Source organism: Trichechus manatus, unplaced genomic scaffold (genome assembly GCF_000243295.1).
Source record: "Trichechus manatus latirostris isolate Lorelei unplaced genomic scaffold, TriManLat1.0 scaffold00056, whole genome shotgun sequence".
NCBI lineage: Eukaryota > Metazoa > Chordata > Mammalia > Sirenia > Trichechidae > Trichechus > Trichechus manatus.
Window position 1 is genome coordinate 11146579 of NW_004443992.1, and position 19461 is coordinate 11166039.

The 19461-nt window shown below is 40.2% G+C and overlaps 1 protein-coding gene across 2 annotated transcripts; it reads left to right on the top strand.

Annotated features, from left to right (window-relative positions):
• Window positions 1–13614: 13614 nt before the first annotated feature.
• On the top strand, window positions 13615–19028 carry CTLA4 (cytotoxic T-lymphocyte associated protein 4). 2 transcript variants are annotated; one of them, XM_004378252.3, is made up of 4 exons: window positions 13623–13879; window positions 16642–16989; window positions 17466–17575; window positions 18868–19028. In XM_004378252.3, exons 1-4 carry the CDS (start codon window positions 13774–13776, stop codon window positions 18970–18972), a joined length of 669 nt encoding a protein of 222 aa, XP_004378309.1. In that variant the 5' UTR covers window positions 13623–13773; the 3' UTR covers window positions 18973–19028. The 2 variants fall into 2 exon arrangements, with proteins under 2 accessions (XP_004378310.1, XP_004378309.1); XM_004378253.2 differs by lacking the exon at window positions 17466–17575 and having other exon boundaries at window positions 13615–13879; window positions 18868–18935.
• Window positions 19029–19461: the final 433 nt, after the last annotated feature.

Genomic DNA, 19461 nt, shown 5'->3' on the forward strand with positions numbered 1-19461 from the left:
AGTGGACCTGGCCCAAGCCATGGTGTTTTCATTCACCTCATGTGCATGCGAATGCTGGAGGATGAAAAAGGAAGATGGGAAAAGAATTGACGCCTTTGAATTATGGTATTGGGGAAGAATATTGGATATACTATCGACTGCCAAAAGAACGAACAAATCTGTCTTGGAAGAGGTACAGCCAGAATGCTCCTTAGAAGAAAAGATGGCGAGACTTCATCTCAGATACTTTGGACATGCTGTCACGACGGACCAGTCCCAGGAGAAGGACATCATGCTTGGTAAAGTAGAGTGTCAATGAAAAAGAGGAAGATTCTCAATGAGGTGGATTGACACAGCGGCTGCAACAATGGGCTCAAGCATAACGATTGTGAGAATGGTGCAGGACCAGGCAGTGTTTTGTTCTTTTGTACATAGGGTCACTATGAGTCGGAATGGAATGGATGGCACCTAACAACAACAACAACACAGATGACCTTCCTTACTCCTTATGTGCTCTAACTAAAGTAGACATGATTTATCGGGATTAAAGACCATGTGAAAATCTCATCTTCCCTTTATGTGTTTTATACCTACACACCAGTTGTCATGGAGTCGACTAGGACTCCTGGCAACCCTATGTGCATCAGAGTAGAACCCCATGTGCATCAGAGTGTTCAGTGGCTGATTTTTTTCCACAGAAGCAGATTGCCAGGACTTTCTTCAGAGGTACCTCTGTGTGGGCTTGAACCGCCAACCTTTCGGTTAGCAGCCAAGCATGTTAACCATTTGTACCACCAGACTAAATGTTGTTTGCTGGGAAACACGGTGGTAAAGACCAACTAACTCAGAATCAATGGAAAATATAGAAAATAATTTGTGAATTTTGCTGAATGATTTTCAAAGTTTAATGCTTCAAATTGAGGTCTCTGCAGGGTTTAAGGCATTGAATTGGGGTGATGCCCCAAATCACTTTCAATCTATAAAAAATTTATTATCTAAACCAGTAGAAACATGTTTAAATCTAAGTAAGAATTTCCTGACTTTTAAGTTAGTCTCTAAAAAAAAACCGCTGTAGTATTTTGAATAAAAGACTTTAAAAAAAGGTTCTATGAGGCATACCATTCACAATCATTTTTATTTTCTAAATTTAGTACTAGAGTGACATTATCTGTACATTCTTTGTATCAAAACATCTAGCAGAGTAGCTTTTTTCGGGTTTTGTGATAGTAAGAGGGTTTTGGAATTTTACGAAAGTTCCACCCACGATCAAAACCAACGTTCTCTCATCGTTGATTAATTCTGTCAAATGGGTCAGAATTGATACTTCTTTGAATATATGCAAATTATCCTCTATTTAAAGTTTCTGTTTTGTCTTTATTCCTCTTTTTCATTTGTTTCTCATTTTTCTTACTCTTTCTTCTCATTTCCTTTCTAACTCCCATTCTCTTAATATAAAAATCTTGGGGTTTTTTTTTTTTTTGGCTTTTCTTTGCTACAGGGATATTGAGGTCAACAAGTATATTTAGATTATGCAAATGACATTCACTTATAAAGATATTTTATGATGCCATTAAAAGAAGGCCTGGATATCTAGAAAGAGAGCCAGAGAATTTGGAAGTGATTTATTTTCTCAGATGAAAACAGGGATTCCAAACGATGGGAAAGAACATTTGGCCTTTATTCAAAAATGTTTATTACCACAAACTTGGTTACTGAATTTATCCTATAAATCAGGACAACAAATTTCAGTAACAAACATTTCATTTTAAAAATTCTAACTGCTGTAAGCATTTTTTACGTTATGAATTAAAAATTCCTAACAACCCCATTTGTTCTTAAGCTGACGTTTGTTGATCTTATTCAAATGTAGGGGATGCAGTTGACTGAAGCTTCTTGGCCTGCTTGTATTTTAAGAGGACAGGAAGCAAAAGTTTCTAGTATTTTCTACTTGCCAGCATTCTTAACCAAGGTAACAGAAATGGCCAGAACTGCAAAGTTCAAACTTTGCATGTGGCAAGAAATTTATATGATTAGATTAAATTCAAATAATGTTGAGAAATAGCAAAAATATAAGCAATGGATTCTTTAGGGTGTTCTAGACAATGTCATTGCAGTAACATGATTCTCTTAGGTGAGTACAGAAACCAGGCTCTATAGCTGTGTCAGACAAAACCTAAAAATCTTGGGTTTTAGTTACAGTGCATGACTCTTACTGTCTTCTGCAGGTCCTGATGTGACCATGTAGGTACAGTTATTTAGTTTCTTACTCTTGGATGAAGCTCTGGGCCAAAAATTTTCCACTTAGGCCATAACCTATGAAACAGGACCTGCTAAAGAATATAGCTAAATGTAACCAGCTGCATTTAAATGATATTCTCCTAAAGCACGTTTGAGTAACACAGTTCATTGAGCCAAAGTTTCCTAACATGGCCTCTGTCCATCTCATTTAGTTACTCTACCACTGCATAACTTCTTAGAAAATTCTGTCCAGGGGAAGGCAGAGCCAAATGATTTGTATCTCAAATTCTGGCCAGTTAGAGTTCAGTGTGATGTGTGGTCAGAATGCCAGATGATGAGGAGTAACCAGAACCTCTCCTCCTTGCCTCAGCCCGTTAAGGATATGTTTGCTCGTTCATTCTTTTTATACTTGGAAAGGAGTGGAACTTAGTTACAGATTTTGTCCAGATAACATTAGAGAAGAGCCAAAACTATGGCCAATACATTCTGTAAAACCAATGGTATCCTTTTTTAGATGGTGAATGCCTACTAAGTTCATCAACATGACCATAATTTTTTTTTATTGTGGTAGAATACACATAACAAAATTTAACATTTTAACCATTTTAAAATATACAGTTCAGCGGCCTTCAGTATTCACAATGTTATGCATTCATTGCCGCTTATTTAGTTCCAGAACATTTCATTATTCCAAAAGAAAAGCCTGTACCTATTAAGAAGTCACTTCCCATGCCCCTCTCTCCCCAGCCCCTGGCAACTGTAATCTTCTTTCTGTCTCTATGCACTTGCCCCTTCTGGATATTTCATATAAATGGAATCATACTCTACGTGGTCTTCTGTGTCTGGCTTCTTTCACTTAGCGTAACGTTTCCAAGTTCACCCATGCTGTAGCATGTATCAGTACTTCACTCCTTTTTATGGCTGAATAATATCTTCTTGCCTGGATTCACCATGTTTTGTTTATCCATTCATCAGCTGATGGACATTTAGGCTGTTTCTACCTTTTGGCTATTGTAAATAGTGCTGTTAGGAGACCATAATTTTTTTTAAACTAAAATAAATCTAATTTGTTTGTTTGTGTTTGTGGGAACCTAAGACCTAGCAGGAAGTTTGGTGGAACTGTGTTTCAAGTTGTAAACTGGCAGAAATTAGAGCCAGAAGCCACGTTAGTTCAATAGGTCTTGGAAAGATAGTGAATGATGGTGAAGGCAAAGTGAGAAGAGAATTACAGTCAAGAGCACTTGGATTCTCATCTCAGTGCTGCCACTAACAGGCAGTGCAAGTGATCTTGGGTAGATCATTTCACCTCCCTGGGCCTTTGTTTCCTCATCTGTAAAATGGGAGATCAGTACTCTCTAATGCTTCTTCTAGCTCTAGGATTCAATGCCTGCAACAAGCTATGCACCCATCCATGTTCACACACCTTTCTTCACGACCAGAGTTGCTATCACTCACACTGCAAAGGAGATAAGATGCTCATTTTCTATGCTCAAGGTGTGAAAAAACAATTTCCTATGAACTGGAGGTGTGAAGAGGGTTATGGCTTAAATCATTCAAACACTGCAGTAGCACCAGGGCCCGAGGTAACACAGCTCAAAATATGAAAACTGTGATTGTCCCTGTACCCAAGAATCTGAAATAAGTGCCTGAGGCTGAGGTTACGCCAGCCACAAATATCATGCCGAGAAATGGGTTCCATCAAATATCTGGCACTTACGCTGTCACTCCTTATAGCTGGCTAGCAACTTTTGAGGAGTAAATGTGTGGGTTATTCAGTATTCAAGAAAATTTTTAGTCACACTTCTAGGTATTCTTCTCCTTGCACCAAAGCAAGAAAACATTAGTGACTTGTAAAGCTCCCTTGCTTATAAAATGAAATGGTACTGTTGTTCTAAATGGGAATCAGGTGCACTTTGAGTGTAGTGTTCAAGTGGAGTGAGCTGGGCTGCACTAGAGGTCCAATATTGCCCTATGTACCTTTTTCTTTTTGTCCATTTCTCCTTGATGGAAGGAATAAGATCTAAATGGGTGACCCTGGGTGAGTCAATTAACTTCTCAGCTTCAGTTTCCTGGTCTGTAAAATAACAGGATCACCTATATGACCTCTTAGAACTCAGCCTACCATAACGATCTAGCTTGAAAACATTTATTATTGGTTTTTGATAAAGTCACTCACCTACATTTACTCATGGATGGTTGTGCTGCAACAGGGCTTCAGGGTTAAGGAGAAAAAAAAAAATTCAACTTTGATTTCCCTTTTGGGTGTGAAAATCTAAGGATATTGTTAGAGATAATAATGATGAAAACCAGAAATATAATGTGACCATTATCCTTAAATGGAGATAAGATATCCAAAAGGATCTAGTTATATAAAGTAAGGAGCTTAGGCAATGAAAACATGAGTTCTCCCCACAAGTTGTTCTAAGACTACAATTGACTTTATTATTTATTAATTCAAAAATATTTGTTTTTATCTCTATAGAAGTAAAGCTCTGGTAGACGAAATTTAACCTTTAACTAAAGCGGCCTCCATATTTCATTTTGTCACCCAGCCCAGCAAGTAAAACTTTGCTTCCCTGACAACCCTTTCCAATTTCTTCCAGCCAAAGGACAATGTAACTAAATACCCAGTAGGAATCCCCTCTTTCCTCCACTGAGGGATTGACAGAAAGTCCATAGTTCAGAAACATCCATTTCTACCTGAATTTATGATGTGGATTACAGTTGCCTAGGGACTGAAAATTAAGTGGGTTCTAGCCCAGCCCATACTTTTGCCTTTTAAAGGTAATGAAGTTATAATTTCTTTCCAGTTACTTTGCATATCATTTCCTTTCTCTTTAACCCTGGTTCGAAGCAAGATAATTGATAGATTCTTCTTCAGCCATCACTTACTTTGGTAGATGATTTTCTTTTTCCTTTGAAGCTGATTTTGAAAGAAGCTGTACTGTGATGAGCTAATGAGTACAAAAACACAGGCTCTATAACCTTAATTAGACATGATTATAGGCTCAACGTAATGGGATGTCCTGAAACTGCATGCTATGCAAATATTATACTTTTCATTCTTCCCATTACATCTGAAACCATCAAGCAAAGGATGTTTTGCAGTATATACCACAGTCAATGCCAGGTGCAAATCTTTCAACAAAAAGTTTTTTTTTTTTTTTTGGTGGGGGTCTACTATACTAGTTGGGGCAAAGAATAAGAGGGGGATTAGAAAAAAAAGGTTAAAAAACCTGAAAAGTTGAATTAAGCCCAGAATAAGCTTTCTAACTGCCACTTGTCTGTCAGTTTGTCATACTGTGGTGACTTGCATACTGCTGTGACACTGGAAGCTATGCCACTGGTATTTCAAGTACCAGCAGAGTCACCCGTGGTGGACAGGTTTCAGTGGAGCTTTCAGACTAAACAGACTAAGAAGAAGGACATGGCTGTCTATTTCTGAAAGAAAGAAAAGACCAAAATGGATGTTAGAAGAGACTCTGAAAGTTGCTCTTGAACGTAGAGTTGTTAAAGTGAAAGGAAGAAATGATGAAGTTAAAGAACTGAACAGAAGATTTCAAAGGGTGGTTTGAGAAGACAAAGTATTATAATGAAATGTGCAAAGACCTAGAGTTAGAAAACCAAAAGGGGAGAACATCCTCGGCATTTCTCAAGCTGAAAGAACTGAAGAAAAAAGTCAAGCCTCTAGTTGCAATATGGAAGGATTCCATGGGCAAAATACTGAATGACACAGGAAGCATCAAAAGCAGAAGGAAGGAATACATAGAGTCACTGTACCAAAAAGAATTGGTCAATGTTCAACCATTTCAGGAGGTAGCATATGATCAAGAACCGATGGTAATGAAGGAAGAAGTCCAAACTGCCCTGAAGGGAATGGTGAAAAACGAGGATCCAGGAATTGACAGAATACCAACTGAGATGTTTCAGCAAACGGATACAACTCTGGAAGCACTCACTCATCTATGCCAAGAAATTTGGAAGACAGCTACCTGGCCAGCAGACTGGAGGAGATCCATATTTGTGCCCATTCCAAAGAAAGGTGATCCAACAGAACGCAGAAATTATCAATTAATATCACACACAAGTAAAATTTTGCTGAAGATAATTCAAAAGCGATTGCAGCAGTACATCACCAGGGAACTGCCAGAAATTCAAGCTAGATTAAGAAGAAGACGTGGAATGAGGGATATTATTGCTGATGTCAGATGGATCCTGGCTGAAAGCAGAGAATACCAGGAAGATGTTCACCCGTGTTGTTTTTTGACTATGCAAATGTATTCGACTGTGTGGATCATAACAAATTATGGATAACATTGAGAAGAATGGGAATTCCAGAACACTTAATTGTGCTCATGAGGAACTTGTACATAGATCAAGAGGCAGTCATTTGAACAGAACAAAGGGATACTCTGTGGTTTAAAATCAAGAAAGGTGTGCATCAGGGATGTAACCTTCCACCATACTTATTCAATCTATTTGCTAAGCAAATAATCCAAGAAGCTGGAGTATATGAAGAAGAATGGGCATCAAGATTGGAGGAAGATTTATTGATGACCTGCAATATGCAGATGGCACAACCTTGCTTACTGAAAGTGAAGAGGACTTAAAGCACTCAAGGATGAAGAAAAAGACTACAGCCTTCAGCATGGATTACACTTCAATATAAAGAAAACAAAAATCCTCACAACTGGACCAATAAGCAACATCATGATAAATGGAGAAAATAAGTTGTCAAAGATTTCATTTTACTTGGACCCACAATCAATGCCCATGGAAGCAGCAGTCAATCAAATGACATATTGCATTGGGCAAACCTGTTGCAAAAGATCTCCCTAAAGTGTTAAAAAGCAAAGATTCACCTTGAGGACTGAGGTACACTTTCCCCAAGCCATGGTATTTTCAATTGCCTTGTATGCATGCAAAAGCTGGACAATGAATAAGAAGAATTGTTGTCTTTGAATTATGATGTTGGCAAAGAATATTGAATATACCGTGGACCACCAGAAGAACAAACAAATCTATCTTGGGAGAAGTACAGTCAGAATTCTTCCTAGAAAGGGAGGATGGGAAGACTTTATCTCAGGTACTTTGGACATGTTATGAGGAGGGACCAGTCTCTGGAGAATGACATCATGCTTAGTAAAGTAGAAGATCAGCAAAAAAGAGGAAGGCCCTCAGTGAGATGGATTGACACAGTGGCTGCAACAATGGGCTCAAGCATAGGAAAGATTGTGAGGATGGCGCAGGACCTGGCAGTGTTTTGTTCTGTTGTACATAGGATTGCTGTGAGTCAGAAGACTCGACGACACCCAACAACAAAGCTTTACAAACTCAGAGGCATTTTACAATTATGTAAATCAACTCAGTTCCTGTGCACAAACCACACCTCATCTGGAATTCTGAAGACATTTGTCTGTGGGCACCATTGTGAATCATGCAAGTCTTGAGAGATCTTTCATATCCAGTAATCACTAGAGTACTACAAAACCAATCTGGGGTTTATTCAAACTAGTAGGATATAGGGAAATAGTGAGTAAATGAAATAACAGGGAATCCACAAGCCCTAATTTTTACCAATTATTTTAATTTCCTTTACCTGATAGTACTATATTGCTTTTTATATTTTTTGGAGTGGCAAAACCAAATAACAAAATTGGCTTTCCCCTTCCTAACCTGAAATAAAAATATCCAAGGATGTGGTACCCTCAGACATTTGAATATTTAACCAGAGTAATTCACAGTTCAAGATATGTAATTCTTATATTATGTCTAGAGTCGTGAGCTTTCAGACTTAACCAGTTGGCAAATGATATGATATTCGGTTTCAGATACCAATGGAGACATAGGGGCAGAACTTAAATGTGTGTATTAGAATAGTTAGTATCTGATTTTAGTCTAATGTATCATCATCTATTCACTAGAGATGATGATGAAAGAAGGGTTTATACAGCTGACCTAAGTTTTAAATGCATAACTTTCTTCGTGTTATTACATAGGCTAGCATTTATTGAGCACATACTATAATTCTAGGCACAGTATTCAATATATTGTTGAAATCATCTCATTGAATCACTACAATAACCTTATAAGAGAGTTACCATAATTAACCATATTTTACAGATGAGGAATCTGGGGCTCAGAGGACAAAAACTTGTGCAAAATCACACATCTAGTAAGTGGCAGAGTCAGGATTTGAGCTCATGTCTGACTGTAGACATGCTGTGCTGAGCTTATTAGGGGAGAGTGCCTATTAGTCTTTTGATTGTCTCCTTACTTATTAGAAATGAGGTGTAAGAGAAGGAAAAAGGGTTGAGACCTAAATTGAAACGCAGTAATTCTTCGTCACTTACTACGTACAAAGGAGGCCCTGGTTGGTGCAAGGTGCAAAGTTCATGTGTTGTAGAAATAGAATTTGGAGTGGGGGAGATGGAATTGCACAGGACTGCCTGTAATACAAACCTGTACGACACAACATGTTATCATTGTCATGAGACAGGGAGAGGGAATGAGAAGACCCAGATTTAAATCCAGTTTTTGCCACTTACCAGATGTAGGACTATATCAGTCAGGGTCTCAACAGGAAATAAGTGGTTCAAATAAGAGACTCATGAAAGGAGTACTTTTGGAGATGTTCAGGCAAGGTCAAGGGACAGAGGACATAAAGGCACGTAGAAACTAGCAAGAGTAGAAGCTGATATCACTTCTGGGATTGAAAAGACCAGGGGAGCAAATAGTGTTACAAGGCCCTGAATCTGGAAGAGAGCAGGGACAAAATACCTGACCTCTCTCCTTGTGCCCTCTGATCTTTTGCTGGTGCCTCCCATCGGCTGAGCCCTTAAAGAAGCCAGCCTGCAAGGGAAACTAGGAGGTGCCATGGGGGTCTGTCTCCCAAGTGGGAAATGAATCTGGGCTGGGCGGATGGAGAATAACCTTGAGAAAGTCACTTCCCCTCTTAGAATTTCAGTTTGCTTATCTGTGACATAGTGCCTACCACATATTAATAGTTGGCCTCATAAATCTGACTTACAACTTTTTATTTTGAAAAACTTCAAACTTAAAAAGAATTTATCAGAATAGCACCATGAACACACATATCTACTCCACCTAGATTCACCAGTTGTTCACATTTTGCCACAGTTGTTTTATTCTTTCTACTCACAGAAACACATAGATAAATTTTTGCTAAACCATTTTAACGTTATTTGCTGACATCCTAGCACTTTATCACTTAATGCTTAAGCAAATGTCACCTCAAAACAAGGACTTTCCTCTACGTATCCTAATGCAATCATCACACTCAGAAAATGTAACATTAATACAATGCTATTATTGAATATACATATAGGCTATATTAAAATTTCCCCAAGTGTCTCGATAATGTGCTTTATCCTTGTTAATTTTTTCTATCAAGGATCACACATTGCATTTAATTGTCATGTCTTCTTAATCTTCTTTAATCTAGAATAGTTTTCCAGGCTTAAAAAAAATTTTTCCGTGAGATTAACATTTTTGAAGAGCCCACACCAGTTCGCTTTGCAGAATGATCCCAGTATGGGCTTTTCCTTTTCGTCATTAGATTCAGTTTAAACAATTCCGGCTGTAATACTACAGGTGTTGTGTCCTTCTCGGTGCGCTGTCTCTGGAGGCATATGATGTAAGAATGTCCCATCAAAGGTGATGTTCAGTTTGATCACTAGGTTAAGGCACTGTCTTCTGGATTACCCATTAACTTGTCTCCTTTGTAATTACATTTGTTTTCACAACCACTGAGTTTTCTTTCTATGGATAAACAATTTCATTAAAGTATAATTAGCGGATCTGGTATGACTTCTTTGAAAGTTCTAGTTTCAACCTTCATCTCTTTCTTTTGTTAAACTGTTTTAATTTATTTATTCATTTAACAAATGTTTATCAAGTGCTCATTATGTGCCTGAGGAGCCCTGGTGGTGCACTGGTTAAGAGCTCGGCTGCTAACCAAAAGGTCGGCAGTTCAAACCCACCAGCCTCTCTGCGGGAGAAAGATGTGGCAGCCTGCTTCCATAAAGATACAGCCTTGGAAACCCTATGAGGCCGTTCTACTCTGTCCTATAGGGTTGCTATGAGTTGGAATCGACTCAACAGCAATGGGTATTGCATGCTTCAGCCCTGTGAAATTTTCGTCAGTGACTTTGTGGTTGCTTAAACTAACGACTTTAGATCTTCGTACTGCGCTCCAGATCCATACTGACAATGGTTTTCAAGTCTCTCCATCTTAAAGTCCATGGATATCTTAAACTCAACTTGCCCAAATGGAACTCATTGCCTTTTCTTCTCCACCTGCTCTTCCTACATTCTTTATTCCAGTAAATCAACCCCCCATCTTCTCTGAGATCCTATACTAAAATAACTCTTTATTTATTGAGTGCCAGCCACTGTAATAGGCCTTTTATACACATTACATGCATTATCTCATTTAACCCCTTAATCAGCCTTGACAAACAGACTCATTATCCTGAGGACATAGGGCTTTCAGCCCCAGGTTAACAGCCAGTAAGTCTTCATGCTAGGATTCAAATCCAGTTCTCTTTGACCTCAAAGCCTTTGCTTCAAACCCTGGTTCCACTACATACTATGGAATTAGATAAGTAACCTCAGTGCTTCAGCTTTCTCCTTTATAAAATGAGGAAAATAAATAGCTCCTGCCTTGTAAGATTGTTATGAGACTTGAATGAGATAGAACTTGACATTTAAACAATTTCTCGCAGCATCACAGTACCTGCCAAGCCATAAATCTGGTGCCATCATAGACTTTATCGACTCATTGCTAGCAGATTAGTCCCCTTAGGACCCTTGTCTCCAGCAGTGTCATTGCCTTAGTATAGACCAGAGTTTGGCAAACCATAGCTCACAGGCCAAATCTAGCCTGCAGTCTGGTTTTGTAAATAAAGTTTTACTGGAGCACAGCGACATCCATTTGTTTACATACTGTCTTTGGCTACTTTCAGCCATTACCTATCTGCTATGATGCTAAACAGGTTTCAGCAGAGCTTCTAGACTAAGAGAAACTAGGAAGAAAGGCCTGGTGATCTACTTCTGAAAATCAGCCAATGGCAATCCTATGGATCACAAGGGCACGATCCACAAAAGAACATGGGGATGGCACAGGATCGGGCAGTGTTTGTTACACTGCATGGGGTCGCCATAAGTCGGACGCCAATTCGAAGGCAGCTAACAATATGGCTGCTTTCACCCTACAGTGACAGAGATGAGTAGTGGCAACAGAGACCACAAGCCAAATATATTTACGATCTGGACTTTTACAGAAAAAGTTTGCTGACCCCTGGTTACCTAGAGTATTACCATAGCCTCCTTACTGGTTTCCCTCATTATATTTTATCCCCCTTGAACCCATCCTCTCCCTCACCCTCCATGCACGGGTAAACTTCTCTAAAATGTGAACTCTGTCATGCCAATCTGCTCCGTAAAATGTTTCATTGGCCCCCACTGCTAGGAGCACTAGCTTCCACTTACCGCGAATCCCTACATTAGCCTGTCCTCTGGCCATGAGCATTTCATGCCCCTTGCAACCCATGTGCCTTGGCACATGCTGCTATTTTTGTCTGAATACTCACCTCTTGCCCTTGTCCTCAAAGATCAGTTCAGCTTTTACTTCCTCTGAGAAGCCCTTTCTGACTCCCACAGATAGAACCAGTGATTTCTGCCCTTTTGCGGCTTGTCTGCACTTCAGTTCCAGCATTTATTCCACTCTGTGGGTGATCACGGGTTTAGCTACCTGTCCCTCCCATTGCTATGAGTTCCTCTTGAGGGCAGGAACACATCTTTTTCATTTTTGTATCTTCAGGGCCCTGTGTAAAAACTGGCCTTCAGTAAGTGCCCATTGGGTTGTTTTTGCTTGTTGGCATTTGAGCTGGAGTTCAAGGCTTATGTAGGGTGCTATGGAAGTGTAGAGAAGGGGCAGGTCAGGGGAGACTTCCAGGAGAAGGTAACAATTAAGTCTGGAGAATGAGAAGGAGGATAAAATAAGATAAGGGGAGAAAAAATGTATCCTTGGCAGAAGGAATATCTTGGGTAAAGGCTAAGAGACCTGAAAGAGGCATGTTGGAGAAATGACCAAAAGGAGGCATATGAGGAAAGGCTGGAAGATAGGAACAAAGGGAGTCATTAGGCCCATATTCTGCACAGGTTCCTTTGCCATGCTGAGGTGCATGGACAATGGGAAACATGGAAGAGTGAAGCAGGCAAACACCATATTCAGTGCTATAACTGTGTATATGCTCGTCAATCTTCTAGAAGCCCCTCAAGACATTAACCATACTTTTCTCTTGTCATCATTAAATCCATAGGACACACAATTACTGCCATACAGTAGGTTCTTAATAAATGTTTCTTTAATCATTGAAATGTATGATGCAGAACTTTATTTTCTTATTGTCATCTTTTCTCAGTTTAAAGGGGGTCCCCAATGTCTAGCATTCTGTTACTAGACGAACTTTTGTTCTGTCCACAACTTTTATAAATTTAAGAACTTCAGTCATATGTAACCTTAGCTTTGGGATCTACTGCTTGACAAAATCCCATCTGACAAATGATTTATCCTCTTATGGAAGTTTTTAATCTGCTGGATCATTTTGTGATTGACTGTCTTTGGACCAGAGCCTTGGTGGTGCAGTGGTCAAGAGATGGGCTGCTAACCAAAAGGTTGGCAGTTTGAAGCCACCAGCCTCTCCTTTGAAACCCTATTGGGCAGTTCTACTCTGTCCTATAGGGTCCTTATGAGTTGAAATTGACTTGATGGTGATGGGTGGGTTTTTGGGCCTTCTCCAACTCTATCCTGCCCCTGTTGAGGTAAGGCTTTTAAGAACATATAAATTTTTTCCTGATCTGCAAAACCAGGGGAAGATCAGTTTACTTCTTCTGCTTTGGGTGTTTTCCCTCAACAAAATGTTAAAAAGAGCAAGGAAGAATAAACTCTTATTTGTAAAGCGTGCTGAAGAACCCTTAGAAGGACGTGCCATGCAGACAGAATGCAGAGTTTTATTAATGATTCCCAGAGATTAATTCTGTCATTAACTCAAGGGCTCAGAGAGCTGGCAGCTTAGCTGTTTTGGAAATGCCAATGAAGTAAATTAGGTGGTAAAATGTGCCTAGATGATTGGACAAAATTGAGATTTAAGGAGAGCCCTGCACTCCAGGAAATTCTCCAACTCTCCACTTAGTTATCCAGATCCTTAAAGTGAACAAGAAGCTTCAGTTTCAAATTGAGTGCATTTTCCATCCATGGATTGGCTTGTTTTGTTCAGTTTTACTTTGAGTGTTTGAGGTTACCTTTCGACGTAACAGCCAAACCCACGGCTTCCTTTCTCGTAAAACCAAAACAAAAAAGGCTTTCTATTCAGGTGCCTTCTGTGTGTGCACATGTGTAGTACATACCTGGGATCAAAGCTGACTATATAAAGTCCTTGATTCTGTGTGGGTTCAAACACATTCAAAGCTTCAGGATCCTGAAAGGTTTCGCTCTGCTTCCTGAAGCCCTGAGCCTGCTCCCATAAAGCCATGGCTTGCGCTGGATTCCGCAGGTGCGGGGCTCAACTGCACCAGCCCAGGACCTGGCCCTGCACTGCTATGCTTTCTCTTCTCTTCATTCCCGTCTGCTCCAAAGGTGAGTGAGGATTTTGGAACACGAAGGTGGAGGAGGTGTTTCTCCCATCTGGGTTTCATTTCTTTCAACAGTCAAGGGCAGTGATTTATAGCAAAGCCAGAAGCTAAAGGTAAAACTTCAATCTCCCAGCTTCGATGGCTCCGGAAGCAGGGGACAGCCAGCAAAAGCAAATAAGCAGAGCTACTGCTCATAGCAGAGAGTGCCAGGTATATAGTGTGTGCTTAATGAATATGTGTGAGTTGGTTTGGGAGACATTGGCAATACTTTAAGATATTTCCTCTCAACCTTCTATGAGATAGGAAGAAAATATCTTAAAGTGGAAGGATTTAAGAAGGAAAAGATTCACAGTCCTGAATGCATTTGAGCTGGGTATCAGGGTAGACTCAAGGTTTCCCTTTTTTTTTAAAAAAAAAATAGACTTAATAAAACCATGTGAAAGGTTTCTTTCCTATCCAATTCAAGGTTTAAAATCTTCTAATTCAGTTTTATAAACTAACTATCCAACTTGTTTAAGACTTAAGCAAATCGTCTTGAATTGAGTCAAGAGAAGTAAAGAAGGCGTATCCTGGAGAACCCTACTCAATTCAAAGTTTTAAGGTCCTGTTACTCAATTCTATAAACTAGTTAACGAATTACTTTATGAATGAAAGCAATTGGAAATTGAAAAGTAACAAAAGAAAGAAAAGGCAGACAGAAAGACAAAAAGAGAGAAAGAAAGGAAAGAGGGAAGAAGAAAGCAAGCCTTCAGTCTGTTCGGCAGAAGATACTTAGTTGCTGCCTGACCTACATGTAGACTTCAGATGCAGATTCCTCAGTTTTCAGAGTAAATAAAGCTCTTTAGAGATAGACATCAGGTTTGTTACATGGCTAAAAATGATGAGCATTCCCAGTGAATCTCAACTTTCTCTCTCTCTAGAACTTCTTGGTTAGGAAACCAGGTGCTTTATATGAAGTAGGTGTTCAAAAGATACTTGATAATTTAATTTTTACTGGATAAGAAAGATTCATATACATTTTCTGATTTTACATGTTTGAACATGCAAAGATTAAATACTCTTAGAAGTAAGCAAATTTCCTTTTTAGAAAATTGATCTCAGCCTATAACTAGGATCCTTCTGTAATGGATACTGCGAAATTGTGTGTAATCACATTTAGTAGTGATAATTGTGAGCTTACCCGGGAGGAGGGCAGGAAACTTGGTCTTTCTTAAGCCTAGAGTCAATACAATAAAAATTATTGCGTGCCCATTTGGGAAGGATGTGACTACTGCTCCAAGAGGCAGAAGATGGGGGAGGTATATGATTAGCACACAAAAAAACTACAATACAGGGCAGAATCAATTAAGTACTGCAATGGAGTTATAACAATGCAAAGGATGCTCAGAAGGCAGTGAAAGTGATTCCACCTAAAGTAATCAAGCTTCAAGGAGAAGGTGACATTGGAACCAGGCTTTAAGGGATAGGTAAGATTCTGATAGGAAAACATGAGAGTTGGGGAAAAGACCCTTGTCTCACCAAACCGAGCTGCTGAATTAACCACGGCTGTGGCTGCTGCCATGTTGTTCTCCCTTCTGAGGATGGATGTTGTCAAGTACAGGTGCTTGGGGAAGGTACTGGTGTCTTTAGTATAGGGTGATTTATAGGCAGGAAGGGCTATCCTGGAACTAAGACTGGATTTGGTAGGCTGGAATTGGATCATGGAGGACATTGAATGGTATTTATTTTCTTTGTTTTTGCAAGCAATGGTAAGTAAGACATCAAAAAGTTTGAGCAGACGAGTAACATCATTCAATCCAAGTTTTGGGGTGATGATTGGTTGCCACTTGATTGACAGGTGCGAGGTTAGTTACAGGAAGACCGGTTTGGAGATGATTTGATATAAAGGCACCATTTTTTAAAAGATGTGAGTCTTTTTGTATGGAGAGCTGTCTCCCTTATCCCGTAGAAGCCAGAGGGAAAAGAATGAAGGAACACGAAGTTGTTTGAGTGAAGCAGAGCGAGAGGGCGGAAGAGGTAATGGTGGTGGCAGGGGAAGCCCACAGAAGTTAACAGCAGGGTTGCCTCAAGGAAACGACCTGGTGCCCTCCGCTCTGTGGCTTCCTTCATCTAACAGCATCCCCATTCTATGATAATAATGCTAGAGAAGGGGTCGCCAGCACAGTTAGCCAAGTTCAGCTGCTATTCTTGGTGACAGAGGTACAGGACCAGTTGAAGAAATAGGCAGAGGTTCAGGAAGTACACTTTGAGGGGTAAGGCAAGATTCTGTATGTCAACACTGAGAACTCCCCCTGAAAATACTCTATTGTATTCTTACAATACCAGAATGGAAGGTACTTTGATATTAATCCCCACTGACTACATGGGAGAACGATGAAGGCCAGAGGAGAGATGTGACTTGCCCAAAATCATATGTTTCACAGCAGAGCCAGGTCTTCTGTTTATCACATCAATATCCTTCCTGCCACAACCATCAGCCTTCAAGAAATTATTTCCCAATAAAGAAATAATTTTTTCGAGAGTCTCTGGAAGACAGCTAATAGAAAGCTTTGGGGAGAAGAGATGGAGAGGAAGCTGGGGGTGGGTGGGTGGAGAGGGGTTGTGATAAGGGAGGGTGATGGGTTTGTTGAACGGAGACCGAAGGGCTGGGAGCTGCAGATGGAGGGTGCCTATCAAAGATAAAACTTCCCTGGCTCGAGGTTTTGCCTGGGCCTGGCCATGCGTGAGAGTGAGTTCATGGAGTTCCCTTTGGCTTTTCTGTGTTAGCGCTGGACGTGTCCCAGCCTGCAGTGGTGCTGGCCAGCAACCGGGGTGTCGCCAGCTTTGTATGTGAGTATGAGTCCTTACACAAAGTCAAAGAGGTCCGGGTGACAGTGCTGCGGCAGGCCCACGGCCAGATGACCGAAGTCTGTGCCTCCACGTTCGAGGTGGAGAATGAGTTGACCTTCCTAGATGATCCTGCCTGCACCGGCACCTCCAGTGGAAACAAAGTGAACCTCACTGTCCAAGGGCTGACGGCTACAGACACGGGGCTCTACATCTGCAAGGTGGAGCTCATGTACCCACCGCCCTACTTCATGGGCATGGGCAACGGAACCCAGATTTTTGTCATTGGTGAGCAAAGCCATTTTACTAAGCTGACACCTTTCACATTACTGTCTTCTTTGCATGAGAATAGTTTTGCTCCTTAATTTTAGGTGGTTCATTGTTTAGTCCCATGGAGAGTCTCTTGGTTCTCTTTAAGCATGCACTGTCATTCCACACAGCAGCCATACTTATTTTGGGTGGCGTCCTAAACAGCATTCTGAACATAAAATAAAATGGGTTGAACAAAGTGTTTTTTCTACTGACAAGTTGGGGGCACTCCCTCTGGAATGCTAACCATCATGAAGTTTAGTCTTGTGACTCTGAGATGACATTCCTGGGAAGTGGCCCCAAATAACCAGATTTACCTGTGGGCTAGCAATACTATTTAGGGGTGGACATCAAGGTCTGGGAGCTCCAACTTCTTCCTTTTTTCACCAATGGGGGAGGAAGGTCTTAATGTTTAAAACCGTCTCACAGATGCTCAGCTATGTTTTCTGTTGCAGATCCAGAACCATGTCCAGATTCTGAATTCCTCCTCTGGATTCTTGCAGCAGTCAGTTCAGGATTATTTTTTTACAGCTTCCTCATCACAGCTGTTTCTTTGAGCAAAATGGTGAGTGTAACGCGTGTTTGGTGGGGATACTTTTAGTGATATCAACTGACCAAATGATGGTGCTGAGTTTAGTTTTCTTGAGATGAAGCAATACATCCAAAGGGGAAGGACAGTGGCAGGGAACACACTAGAACCATTGGCACTAGTCTTTGAGGTTTCAGGATGACTAATATTTTAGATGAGTATGTTTGACATTGAATGTTTGTGTGCTTCTGAGCAGGGTTTCAGTTTGAGTAACTGTTTGAACAACATGGGGCAGCAGTTTTGCTCTTTATCTTCATGACAAATGTACTTTAGTTAGTAACCCTGAAATACAAAGTAGGTTGAGCAAAATGCTAATAGAGATGATCATCTGGATGGATTTTATTCTCACCTTAATGTTCCTTCACTTGACCTGGAACACATCTCTTAGTGCCCGCCTGCTTGTGCCTTCCTTATCCAAATGGTCACCTATCATGGACACAACACTTGACCAAGGCTGCCTGTTATCCAGTCTGCTTACCTGGGATATCTTGTCCAATTGTCTAGCCCTGTTCATTAGATTTTATTTACTACAGTCGGTGGTGGTGAAAGAAGCAGAGGTATGGAATCAGGCTTCCTGTCAAGATTTCGTTCTCAGCCACCTCTGCCTAAGGCTGGCTTTGCCATCACAAGGGCTTTCTCTCTCTCTCTCTCTCTCTCTCTCTAGCTCTGTCTCTCTTTTAGTCTCTCCTCTCTGTCTTTCTCTCTCTCTCACACTTGCACACAAAGACATAATCTGTTCCAAGATCATCTCAGCTTGACAGCAACGTTCACTTGCTCTAGGTTCTTTCTACATCGTTTGCTACAGACTACCACACAGACTAATAGACTAGACCTCAATTTACTGAGGTAATAAAAACTCGGGACTAATGAAGACAGAGAAAAAATAATAAAAGGAATATGAAAGGCGGAGTTGAGGACACAGTTCTCAAACATGGTAAAGTGTATTACCTTATCCTGCTCGTTCCGTCACAAACTCCAGTCAATTATCATAGGCATTTTGTGTTATTTCTGAAGATTTCTCCAAGTCTCTGTCTCCTATCTTCCAGTCAGGGAAAGCAATTGCTATTGTACATCAATAGCACAGTTATTTACCCAAAATGAATTTTAATAGCTAAATCAAGAAAATATCCTGGGGCTTATAATTCTGTATGTTGTGAACATTCACTTTTGAACAGGCAGGGACCCAATCGTTACTGAGTTCCTATTATGGTTAGAAGTTGCTTCTGTATTCTTCAATAATAATTCCTGTTTCTTTTTGTGTTTGACAGCTAAAGAAAAGAAGCCTTCTTACTACAGGGGTCTATGTGAAAATGCCCCCAACAGAGCCAGAATGTGAAAAGCAATTTCAGCCTTATTTTATTCCCATCAACTGAGAGATCATTACGAAGAAGAAAGACCATTTTCCAATTTCTAAGAGCTGAGGCAATTCTAACTTTTTGATATCCAGCTATTTTTGTTCATTTGTGTATTTTGGGGGGAATTCTTCTCTCTTTAATATAAAGCTGGATGCACAACCCAAATTAAGTGTACTACAATTTAAAGCAAAAGAACAGGAAAACAGAGCTGGGACTTTTCTGTCACTTCAGATCCAATTTAGTAAAAGCATCGCTTGAGAGCAATATGGGATGCAGCATTACAATGTGGGATCAAGGAATTAAGTTAGGGAATGGTAAAGTCCAAAGAAAGGAAGGGAAGGACGCGAGGGAGAGGACTATATTGTATCTGCCTTGCATTTACATATGAGAAGTTTATAACTGAAATGATCTTTTCCAGTTATATTTTTATACTGTATTATTTTTCTTAACAAATGTAGAATGACATGAAGACTTTGAAAATACTCACATGGCTACATTTTAGCCAGT